The sequence below is a fragment of the Bos indicus genome, chromosome X (assembly GCF_029378745.1).
Source record: "Bos indicus isolate NIAB-ARS_2022 breed Sahiwal x Tharparkar chromosome X, NIAB-ARS_B.indTharparkar_mat_pri_1.0, whole genome shotgun sequence".
Classification (NCBI taxonomy): domain Eukaryota; kingdom Metazoa; phylum Chordata; class Mammalia; order Artiodactyla; family Bovidae; genus Bos; species Bos indicus.
Genome location: NC_091789.1, coordinates 30,559,457 through 30,572,228, shown reverse-complemented (window position 1 = coordinate 30,572,228; position 12,772 = coordinate 30,559,457). Strand labels below are relative to the sequence as shown.

Below are 12,772 nucleotides of genomic sequence, written 5' to 3'. Positions count from 1 at the left end.
CTTTTCCAATGAGTCAACTCTTCGCATGAGGTGGCCAAAGTACTGGAGTTTCAGCTTCAGCATCATTCCCTCAAAAGAAATCCCAGGGCTGATCTCCTTCAGAATGGACTGGTTGGATGCTCAGTTGTGTCCAACTCTTTTTAAGCCCATGGACTGCAGCCCACCAGGCTCTTCTGTCCACAGCATTTCTCAGGCAAGAATATTAGAGTTGAGTTGCCATTTACTCCTCCAGGGGATCTTCCTCACTCAGGGATCAAATCTGGTGTCTCCTGCATTGGCAGGTGGATTCTTTACCACTGAGCCACAGGGGTTCAAGATATTTTAATATTTACCTTCAATAAATATTTCCCTTTAATAAATCAAAGGTAAGTGAATGAATGAGCTCAGATTGCTCCAGCAATAATTGGATGTGCAAATTGTGAATAAAACTATATTTAGTCCTTCCTATTCAGACACATTTGAAGAAGAAACCTGTAAGTGTGTATCTCAATATGGTTTAATTTATTTAGTAAACTTTGCAATTCATTACAGAATTGAATCATGAAAATTTTATCCAGGAATTAAGATGTACAGATGGCAATACCTACAGCTAATTCTGTGTTTCAAATATTGCCCTTCCTCAACTCCCTGGCCATTATGAGAAGGAAATGCTTAAAAGGTCAGAGAGCATGCCTTGAGAATGAGGTTTTTACTCTTAATATTGCTTGGATTGAAAGACCAAGAAAAGAAGCCCCAGGTGAATCCAGAAGAGACTTCTCACACATCCGTTTACATTAGCGAAAGGCAAGGTGTGCAATGATGTGATAAATTTGCAATTTGTTGACACTTGTATGCCTTGCACACCAACGTTCACCTTACCGGAAAGACATTTATTATTCTATTATGCTACTTGTGCCTGTGCTTAGTTGCTCAGTCCTGTCCAACTCTTTGCAACCCAAATGGACTGTAGCTCACCAGGATCCTCTGCCCAAGGAGATTCTCTAGGCCAGAGTACTGGACTGGGCTGTCATGCCCACCTCCAAGGGATCTTCCTGACCTAGGAAGCAAACCCACGTCTGTGGCATTTCAGGCAGATTCTTCACAGTCTGAGCCACCAGGGGAATCATTATGCTACTGGTTGGTATCAGTTGGCAGCTTCCTATGAGAGACTGTTAGATGAAAGGATGCCCCCCAAAGCTGCAACCTAAAGACCAAACTCCCTCTGGTGCCTAGTCATCCAACTGTATCAGACCTTGTAATATCAATGGAAATGGCAACAGAGAATCAGCTACTTATTAATATATATGTATAGGTTTGTCTTGAAACTAGACCTTGATTGTAATCAGTTCATTAAATGACTCATTCTGCAAATAGCAAAGCTTCCATTATCTTCCAGCCATGGTAGTAGATATGAGATGTACAAAGTTGAGTAATACATGTCCTCTGCTTTCAAGGATATTGAAGCAAAAGAAAAGGCTGATGGTACAACTTTGTACAGAATCCTGTGGGTATACAGAGAAAGCAGGGTTCATCACCCTGGGTGGTAGAGAAAAATTTGTGTGTGTTTTTTTTTTTAGTAAATTTATTTAAATTGGAGGCTAATTACTTTACAATATTGTAGTGGTTTTGCCATGCATTGACATGAATCTGCCATGGTTGTACATGTGTTCCCCATCCTGAACCCCCTTCCAACATCCCTCCCCATCCCATCCCTCTGGGTCATCCCAGTGCACCAGCCCCAAGCACCCTGTCTCATGCATCGAACCTGGACTGGCAATCTGTTTCATATATGATAATATACATATTTCAATGCCATTCTCCCAAACCATCCCACCCTACCCCTCTCCCACAGAGTCCAAAGGACTGTTCTATACATCTGTGTCTCTTTTGCTGTCTCGCATATAGGGTTATCATTACCATTTTTCTACATTCCATATATATGCATTAATATACTGTTTTGGTGTTTTCCTTTAGGGCTTACTTCACTCTGTATAATAGGCTGCAGTTTCATCCACCTCATTAGCTGCACTGCTGCTAAGTTGCTTCAGTTGTGTCTGACTCTGTGTGACCCCATAGACGGTAGCCCACCAGGCTATCCCATCCCTGGGATTCTCCAGGAAGAACACTGGAGTGGGTTGCCATTTCCTTCTCCATTGCATGCAAGTGAAGTCACTCAGTCGTGTCCGACCTTTAGCGACCTCATGGACTGCAGCCTACCAGGCTCCTCCGTCCATGGGAGTTCCCAGGCAAGAGTACTAGAGTGGGTTGCCATTTCCTTATCCGCCACCTCATTAGAACTGATTCAAATGTATTCTTTTTGATGGCTGGGTAATATTCCATTGTGTATATGTACATGGCTTTCTTATTCATTCATCCGCTAATGGACATCTAAGGTGTGTCTGTGTCCTGGCTACTATAAACAGTGCCGTGATGAACACTGGGGTACATGTGTCTTTTTCAATTCTGGTTTCCTTGGTGTGTATGCCCAGCAGTGGGATTGCTGGGTCATATGGCAGATCTATTTCCAGGTTTTTTAAGGGATCTCATCACTGTTCTCCATAGTGGCTGTACTAATTTGCATTCCCACCAACAGTGTAAGAGGGTTCCCTTTTCTCCACACCCTCTCTAGCATTCATTGCTTGTAAACTTTTGGATAGACTTTTGGATTATGACTGGTGTGAAAGGGTACCTCATTGTGTTTTTGATTTGCATTTCTCTGATAATAAGTGATGTTGAACATCTTTTCATGTGTTTGTTAGCAATCTGTATGTCTTCTTTGGAGAAATGTCTGTTTAGTTCTTTGGCCCCTTTTTTGATTGGGTCATTTATTTTTTGGAATTGAGCTGCAGGAGTTGCTTGTATATTTTTGAGATTGATTCTTTGTCCATTGCTTCGTTTGCTATTACTTTCTCCCATTCTGAAGGCTGTCTTTTCACCTTGCTTATAGTATCCTTCTTTGTGAAAAAGCTTTTAATTTTAATTAGGTCCCATTTGTTTATTTTTGCTTTTATTTACAATACTCTGGGTGGTGGGTCATAGAGGATCCTGCTGTGATTTATGTCGGAGAGTGTTTTGCCTATGTTCTCCTCTAGGAGTTTTATAGTTTCTGGTCTTACATTTAGATCTTTAATCCATTTTGAGTTTATTTTTGTGTATGGTGTTAGAAAGTGTTCTAGTTTCACTCTTTTACAAATCATTGACTAGTTTCCCCAGCACCACTTGTTAAAGAGACTGTCTTGTTAAAGAGACTGTATATTCTTACCTCCTTTGTCGAATATAAGGTGTCCATAGGTGCGTGGATTTATCTCTGGGCTTTCTATTTTGTTCCACTGATCTGTATTTCTGTCTTTGTGCCAGTACCATACTGTCTTGATGACTGTAGCTTTGTAGTATAGCCTGAAGTCAGGCAGGTTCATTCCTCCAGTTCCATCATGTATATTAGCATATGTGAAATAGATGACCAGTCCAAGTTCAATGCATGAAGTAGGGCACTCAAAACCAGTGCACTCAGTTTATTTTTTAAATTAAAAGTCCTGTAATACTAAGTGTGGGCTTCTCTGGTGGCTCGGTGGTAAAGAATCCACATGCAATGCAGGAGACCCAGGTTCAATCTCTGGGTTGGGAAGATCCCCTGGAGAAGGGAACGGTAACCCACTCCAGTATTCTTACCTGGAAAATCCCATGGACAGAGGAACCTGGCAGGCCACAGTCCATGGGGTCACAAAGAATCAGACATGACTGAGCATACACACAATACTAAGTGTGTTAGTTATCACCTGCTGTGTACAAAATTACCTCAAAACTTCTTGGCTTGCAGCAACAGAATCTATTATCTCAGAATTTCTATGGGTCAAGAATCTAGGTGCACCTTAGCTAGTCCTCTGGTGCTGGTTGTCTTATATGGCTACCTCATCTCAAGTCTCAGTTGGGAAGGATCTGCATCCCTAGTTGGTTCCTTGTAGCATGCAGGTCCTTGTGGTTTCTCACACTGGAAGTTCAGGTACTCAGGATGTCTTCCTTGATGTGTAAACTTCTGGGATGAGCATCTCACAACATGATTTTATTAGAATGAGAAGACAAAAAGGCAAGAGACACTGACAGCAGCAAAGTTCTAGCAGGAGGAAAATTAACCATGGTAATAACATCCTATGATTTTTGCTGGATTCCAGTGATTCAGCTCAGTAGAAGCAAGTCAGTAGGCATAGCCCACAAACAAGGGGAGTGGATTACCCAAGTTGTTAACATCAGGAGACTGGGATTACTGAGAGTCATATTAGAAGTTGCTTCCACACTGAGCATTGAGAAGTATGTAGGGAAATAAGTAATACAGCATTCTGTTGGGTAGATAGATTTGGTACCATCATTTTGGAGAGCAATCTGGCAATATTTAGAAAATAATATTGCTTATAGACTGAATGTTTGTATCCCTCCAAAATTCATAACTTGACACTCTAATCCTCTACCTGTGATGGCATTTGGAGGTAGGGCTCTGGGGAGGTAATTAGAGTTGGATTATGTCATGAGGATGGGGGTCTTATGTTGGGATTAATGCCCTTAGAAAAAGAGGAAGAGACAGAGGATAGTCCTCTCTCTCTGTGTGTGTACCCACTGAGCAAGGCCATGTGACAACATCAGAAGGAAGAAGGTCCTCATAAAAAAACCCAACTATGCTGCCATCCTACTCTTGGCCTTCCAGCCTCCAGAACTGTGTGAAGTAAATGTTTGTTGTTTAAGCTACCAGTCTATGGTGTTCTTTTGTAGCAGCTTGAACAGACTAAGGATATCTACCCAAGATGTTAACATCAGGAGACTGGGATTATTGAGAGTCATATTAGAAGTTGCTTCCACACTGAGTATTGAGAAGTATGTAGGGAAATAAGTAATACAGCATTCTGTTGGGTAGATAGATTTGGTACCATCATTTTGGAGAGCAACTCGGCAATATTTAGAAAAAAATATTGCTTATAAAATGAATGTTTGTATCCCTCCAAATCCATATATATAGATTTCTATATCTATGACATAGAAATTCTATTCCTGAGTGTATATTCCAGAAAATATATTCAGAAATCCATAAAGGGACATCAATGAGAATGTTTCTCATAACGTTGCTTGTGGCAGAGGAGTGGAAAGTAAACATAAGAGTCCCTCAAGAGAGGAAAGAATGGACAAGTGATACATGGGATATTAATTCTAATGGAACATGATGCAGTATTAGAAACAATGAACTAGGAAAACAGAGAACTGCATAAGTTGAACTTCAAAGTATAAGGTAAGAAACAGAACAAGAACTATGGCACAATGCACCACATTCAAACACACACATATTTACCAGGGCTATATATTTCACAGGAGTACAAACATACGTGAGGGTGTAATTCAGACACAACAGAGCAGATGCTTAATGGTGGGAAGGAAATGAGTGGCATACTCCAGGATGAAAGAAAAACAGAAAAAAAAAAAATAAGAAAAAGAACCTTGTAAAACTCAATGATGATAATATGGCTAGAGTCCAAGAATAGAATAAAAGTAAAAATAAAAGCAACCTTCATGACTGGGCAGTTAATTCTAATCCCTGTCTTTAAGTTGCAGAGCTGGCAGAAAATAATTTAATCAAAATTAGCAGGCTTTAATGCCAGTTGCTCTAGGTAGGGAGATGTTTATTCATGAGAAATGTCTTTTTGTTAGTTTGTAAGACTTATAGCTCCAACAATATTTAAGTTCAACTATATAGCTTTTGGAGGGATTTTTGTGTAAAATATCCAAAACACTATTAATTAAGGGTGGGAGATATCAGAACAAACCACTCAGTAGGACAGAGCCTTGGAGACTAGCTCGGAGGAAAAGAGTCTTTCTCTAGCATATGTACAACCACAATTGAACATGGGGATATGAGGCAGGATGGCAGTTCTGCTTAGAAGACTCTGTTGGGGTGTTAAAGAAAGCCCCTTCTCTATTAATTGAGCCATCTTTGCTTCATTATCATCCCCCCATTCCCACCCTCTGAGGTGTCAGGAATGATTTGCTGAAATGATTTTCTAAATGAAAAATTTTGGTCTCTCCTGCAACCTGTCCTACACACATAGACGTCATAATTTGTGCTTTGTGATGTAGAAGCCCCTCCGTAGCCACCATTGGCTAGGGGAGTGCCTTGCTGACCAATCAAAACTGAAGGGTGTGGCCCCCTCATTGTCCTGGGAAGCTATATATAGAGCGTGGTCAGTAGGCCTGGGGTAGACCACTGGGAGGCTTCAATATGGCCAAGATGTCCAAGAAACCATCAGAGCCTAATACAGAGACAGACCAACCAACCTCAAGTTCCGAACAGGGGAAGATGAAGAAGGTTCCCGGTCAACACAAATCCGCAAGTGGTGGCAAAGTAAGATGACCCTACTCAAGCTATACTTTTTTTTCACTGATTCCCTCTCCCCCAAGAATCTTACCTTTGCTCTGCCTGGCTCACCCCCCACCCCCACCGCACCTCAGCCCTGACTCCTTCTCATGAACTCCCCCATTCTGTCAATATCACATTTTCTACCCCCTAAACCACTGTCTTTTTGGCCTCACTCTGTTGTCCTATTGTCCTTCCAGGCGCTGAAGACAGCCACAAAGGTTAAAAAAACCCTTCAAAGAACTTTGAGTAAAAAGGTCTCTGAAAAAACTACCAACTCTATAAGAAAGTCGAAGAAAACTAGACAATCAACACGATTTGGCCATTATCACCGGCTGAATGAGACACTGCGTCAGAATGATCCAGAGCAGAATCAAGAGGAAGTACAGAAGCCCATCAGTGGACGTAAAGACCTGGGGAGCCAGGCTACTTCAGAGTGAGACTGGGGACCTCAGAAATATCCATGAAGTCTGAGAAATTGCCAAGTGTGTACACATTGAATTTTACAGCAACAGGGTACACTGATGGTAATTCAATAAAAATCAACTTGTGAAAAGTTCTGTGTGTTTCTCCGAGTTCTCTTGTGGTGGTGGTGGGGTGGTGGTGGGGAGGAGCAGGGAAGGAAGGGAAGAGATGAGTGTGTGAGGAGGGAGGGACAAGGGTCCTGCAGGGTTGGGGGCCAGACTGGCAGAATCACAGTTAACCAGACAGTGGGGGGAAGGAATGCCTCAGGACTGAGTGCTGAAGACAAATTTCTTTAACATTTCAACCCACAAGCAAGACCTAGAAGGGCTCAGCGTTTTTGTATTTAGTAGGTGGCTGGACTTTTCACTTTCATGCATTGGAGAAGGAAATGGCAACCCATTCCACTGTTCTTGCCTGGAGAATCCCAGGGATGGCGGTGCCTCGTGGGCTGCCGTCTATGGGGTCGCACAGAGTCGGACACGACTGAAGCGACTTAGCAGCAGCAGCAGCAGCAGCAGGTGGCTGGAGGGAGGGGCACGACAGAGTGTAGATAACCAGAACGTATGCGGTTTGAGGTGTGTGCTGTGTGCAGTCACTCAGGCACGTCCAACTCTTTGTGACCCCCTGGACTATAGCCCACCAGGCTCCTCTGTCCACAGGATTTCCCAGGCAGGAATACTGGAGTGGGTTGCCATTTCCTTCTCCAGGGAATGTAGATGGCAGTATCATGCCAAGAAATAGACAAATCACTTTCAGGCCACCCACCTCCAAGAGGTATGTGTGACATTTCACCTTATGACGTCAGCAACTACAGGTCCTCCAAAAGGCCAAAAGATCTCAGGCTACTACAAATTACTGATAGGTCCCTAAGGACTAAAGTAATGGTGATAGGAAGCCACAAATGCAACACTGATTAGCCCACTTTCTAAGGAAACATGCGTGGAGCAGTGGCTTTCCAAGGGCAGGTCAGTGGCAGCGGTCTCTTTTCAGGGCAGGCAATGGTCTACAGAGAACACTAGAACAGTGTTATCTGTCCCTCAAAAAGTCTTTTGTCTTTATTCCTTCCAAAGTTGCTTTTTTTCCTCTGAAGAGAGGACTCTTTTAGAGGGGTTTTTCTGAAGTATAAATGACATATAATATGTTGCACATATTATAAAGTAACAGTTTGTTAAAGTAACAGTTTGATGAATTTGGTCATATGTGTACACTTGTTAAACCATCACCACAATTTTAAGTGAGAAAATACTCATCACTCTCAGACATCTCCCCTTCCCCTTTGATAATTGTTCCCTCTTGCCCCTTTCTGCATGCCTATACTCATAATCACTGATTTGCTTGCTGTCTCATAGATTACATTTTCTAGAATTTTATACAAATGGAACCAATATGTACTCATTTTTATCCAGCTTCTCTTACTCAGCATATTAGAGTCAATGTTCTTGGGTACATCAATAGTACATTTCGTTTTAATATTATGATTGTTGTTTTGTTGAGAGTTTAGTAGCATTTAAATGATGCCACAGACTTGCTTTAATTTTATTTAAAAAAATGATCATTGTAAAGCTATGTGCAGTCCTAAGAAATAGAGAGATACCTTATCCGCTTTACCCTAGTTTCTCCCAATGGTAATATTTTGAATATCTATAGTACAATATCATAACCAGAAAATTGAAAGTTTTATGATCCATTTACCTTATTCAGCTTCACCAGTTTTACGTGTACGAGCTTGTGTACATGTGTGTGTATAGTTCTATGCAATTTTATCACCTGTGTAGATTCCTGTGGTTATCACCACCACAGTCAAGATACAGGAAGGTTTCCCTCCCAAGGAGCTGTCATGCTACTCATCCATATCCACAACTACCTCCCTGCTTCATGATCCCTAGAACCCAGTAATTTGTTCTTTATCTAATTTTGCCATTATAAGAATTCTACATACATGAAATTATGTTAAATAAATGAAATCATTTAACACTTTTGTGATAGGCTTTTTACATTTGGTATAAATCCCTTGAGATCCATTCAAGTACTTATATGTTATTTTTTTTTTTTTGCTTTCTTTATTGGTAATATTCTATGATATGAATATACCAGTTTAAAAAATAAAAATAAAAAACACTCATTGAAGAACATTTTTGTTGTTTTGCTTTTTTGACTATTATAAATAAAACTGATATGATTGTTCCTGTCTAGGTTTTTCTGTGAAATTAAATTTTTTATTTCTCTGAGATAAGTGCCCATAAGAGCAATTTCTGGGTCATATGGTAATAGAGTGCTCAGTTTTGTAAGAAATGTCCATATATCTTTCCAGAGTGGCTATACCAGTTTACAATGCCACCAGTGAGAGAGTCAATTCCTAGGCGGATTGATAAGAAGTTCAGGGTCCCCAAGGAGGAGAAAGGGGTCTGGGGCTCTCAAAGTAGAGATTAGGGGTCTGGAATTCTCAAGGAGGATAAAAGGACAAACATTTTTTTTCCTTTGCATTCCTTCAGTTTAGTTCAGTTCAGTCACTCAGTCATGTCCAACTCTTTGTGACCCCATGAATCACAGCACGCCAGGCCTCCCTGTCCATCACCAACTCCCAGAGTTTACTCAATCTCATGTCCAATGAGTCCGTGATGCCATCAGTCCAGTTCAGTTCAGCCGCTCAGTCGTGTCCAACTCTTTGTGACTCCATGAATCCCAGTACTCCAGGACTCCCTGTCCATCACCAACTTCCAGAGTTCACTCAGACTCATATCTATTGAGTCAGTGATGCCATCCAGCCATCTCATCCTCTGTCATCCCCTTCTCCTCCTGCCCCCAATCCCTCTCAGCATCAGTGTCTTTTCCAATGAGTCAACTCTTCGCATGAGCTGGCCAAAGTACTGGAGTTTCAGCTTTAGCATCATTCCTTCCAAAGAAATCCCAGGGCTGATCTCCTTCAGAATGGACAGGTTGGATCACCTCACAGTCCAAGGGACTCTCAAGAGTCTTCTCCAACACCACAGTTCAAAAGCATCAATTCTTCGGCACTCAGCTTTCTTCACAGTCCAACTCTCACATCCATACATGACCACAGGAAAAACCATAGCCTTGACTAGACGGACCTTTGTTGGCAAAGTAATGTCTCTGCTTTTCAATATGCTATCTAGGTTGGTCATAAATTTCCTTCCAAGGAGTAAGCGTCTTTTAAATTCATGGCTGCAGTCACCATCTGCAGTGGTTTTGGAACCCCCCAAAAATAAAGTCTGACGCTGTTTCCACTGTTTCTCCATCTATTTCCCATGAAGTGATGGAACCAGATGCCATGATCTTTGTTTTCTGAATGTTGAGTTTTAAGCCAACTTTTTCACTCTATTTCACATTCATCAAGAGGCTTTTTAGTTCTTCTTCGCTTTCTGCCATACGGGTAGTGTCATCTGCATATCTGAGGTTATTGATATTTCTCCTGGCAATCTTGATTCCAGCTTGTGCTTCCTCCAGCCCAGTGTTTCTCATGATGTATTCTGCATATATGTTAAATAAGCAGGGTGACAATATACAGCCTTTACGAACTCCTTTTCCTATTTGTAACCAGTCTATTGTTCCCATGTCCAGTTCTAACTGTTGCTTCCTGACCTGCATACAAATTTCTCAAGAAGCAGGTCAGATGGTCTGGTATCCCCATCTCTTTCAGAATTTTCCACAGTTTATTGTGATCCACAGTCAAAGGCTTTGACATAGTCAAGAAAGCAGAAATAGATGTTTTTCTGGAACTCTCTTGCTTTTTTGACGATACAATGGATGTTGGCAATTGGATCTCTGGTTCCTCTGCCTTTTTGAAAACCAGCTTGAACATCTGCAAGTTCATGGTTCACGTATTGCTGAAGCCTGGCTTGGAGAATTTTGAGCATTACTTTACTAGCATGTGAGATGAGTGCAATTGTGTGGTAGTTTGAGCATTCTTTGGCATTGCCTTTCTTTGGGATTGGAATGAAAACGGACCTTTTCCAGTCCTGTGGCCACTGCTGAGTTTTCCAAATTTGCTGGCATATTGAGTGCAGCACTTTCACAGCATCATCTTTCAGGATTTGAAATAGCTCAACTGGAATGCCATCACCTGCACTAGCTTTGTTCGTAGTGATGCTTTCTAAGGGCCACTTGACTTCATATTCCAGGATATCTGGCTCTAGGTGAGTGATCACACCATTGTGATTATCTGGGTCATGAAGATTTTTTTTGTAGAGTTCTTCTGTGTATTCTTGCCACCTCTTCTTAATATCTTCTGCTTCTGTTAGGTCTATACCATTTCTGTCCTTTATTGAGCCCATCTTTGCATGAAATATTCCCTTGGTATCTCTAATTTTCTTGACGGGATAATTACACAACTCAGTTTAAGCTCTGTACTAGGGATTATACAACAACAATGTATCTGACTGGAGGACAGTTTCTCCTTCCTGAAAACCTTTTGATTAATCCTGATATCTTAGAATGTATATTATGGGAGTGGGTCTGGAGGATCTTTCTATTGTTAAATTCTAATCTTGTTATCATAAAATGTAAATTGCTGGAGTAGGTCTGGTAAAAATTTTCACAAACTTGAGACACTCTTGATTCATTGTAATAACTAATTAAAACTCCATTGCTAACACTAGCAAAGGGGTACTCTTTCTGCCCCCTTCTGATGTCTATGTCATAAGCTTTCTCCATCCCTTTTAGACTTTAATAAAATTCTATTGCACAAAAGCTCTGAGCGATCAAACCTCATCTCTGGCCCCAGATTGAATTCTTCTCCTCTGGAGGCCAAGAATCCTAGTGTGTTTCATGGATCAGCAACAACCTTTCACCAGCAGTTCCTCTGCATTCTCACCAGTATTCGGTGTTATCATTTTTAAAAAAATGTATTTTAAATCATTCTGGTTCACATGTAGTGATCTCTCACTGAAGTTTTCATTTGCATTTCCCTTATGGTAAGTGTTGAACATCTTTTTATGTACTCATTTGCCATCTGTGTATCCTTCATTGAGATTTCTATTCATGTCTACAGCTTGCTTTTTTAACACTGGTAGAATCAGACTTTGATGAATTTGAACACAAAGCACAGGTTTCCAGGTATATAGAAATGCATCTCCATTTTACAACTGCTTTTTAAAAAAATCTCAATTTTTTGGACAGGGATAAAAGAATAAACTGTTTCTTATTTAAGCAACAAGACCTTTCTTACTGTAATCTTATGGGCTTGTTAAAGAGCTTATAATCTGAATTTCTAGAACTTCTTGTAACCGTATATACACTTTGCTTTCTACACCCACCTACCAACTAGGTGGTTATTGCCTCCTGGATTGTGGTGAGTTTTTCCATGGTTAAGTGATGTCCTAATTTCTGTATCAACACGGAGCCTCTTTGTTGGACTCCATAAGTAATATTTTCTTCCTCTAGTCTGGCATTATAGTTCCGTTAGGCTTTTTGTTTCCTCTTCATGAAATACATGTAGATGCTCATGTACATCCCCTGCTTACAAGATGCTGGATCGGGAGTCCTATCCTTGATATGTAGGATCATCTATTAGAGGCTTATAGTGTGCATTTCCTTCTACTACAAATGCAATGGTCTGCATTATGATAGAGTTATTAACTTCTCTTTATTCTATCACTCCATCCATCTTTGGTCCTTTCCCATGGGGAACTGCAACTGAGTCCAGTCCTTCTAGCATACTCTACAGTAGTTGTGGTGGATAATACTGAAAGCCTGAAGCTCCCAGTCATAAAATCCAGTGACTATCTTGAAACTTACAGTCTCATAAACAAGAGAAAATTCTACAGCCATACCATATTGAGGTTTCAAGGGATATTTCTCTATGCTCAGCAGCTCATCAATAGTCTGTCTTCTCCAGTTCTTGGCCAATTAGCAAAAGAAGAACTATCATACAACAGACATGATGATAAAGGAACACCTGGCCTATAATTTCAAGTTGAT

General features: G+C 40.9%; 1 protein-coding gene across 1 annotated transcript; it reads left to right on the top strand.

The window, feature by feature from the left end:
- Positions 1 to 6,186: 6,186 nt before the first annotated feature.
- LOC109555131 (uncharacterized protein CXorf51A-like) lies at positions 6,187 to 6,916 on the top strand. The gene is made up of 2 exons (XM_019955709.2): positions 6,187 to 6,358; positions 6,571 to 6,916. The coding sequence occupies exons 1-2, from the start codon at positions 6,236 to 6,238 to the stop codon at positions 6,808 to 6,810; spliced, it is 363 nt and encodes a 120-aa protein (XP_019811268.1). The 5' UTR covers positions 6,187 to 6,235; the 3' UTR covers positions 6,811 to 6,916.
- Positions 6,917 to 12,772: the final 5,856 nt, after the last annotated feature.

Coding starts and splice junctions, on each gene's coding strand:
- LOC109555131 (XM_019955709.2), top strand. CDS start 6,236: ATGGCCAAGATGTCCAAGAAACCATCAGAGCCTAATACAGAGACAGAC. Junction 6,359..6,570: donor AATCCGCAAGTGGTGGCAAA/GTAAGATGACCC, acceptor TTGTCCTTCCAG/GCGCTGAAGACAGCCACAAA.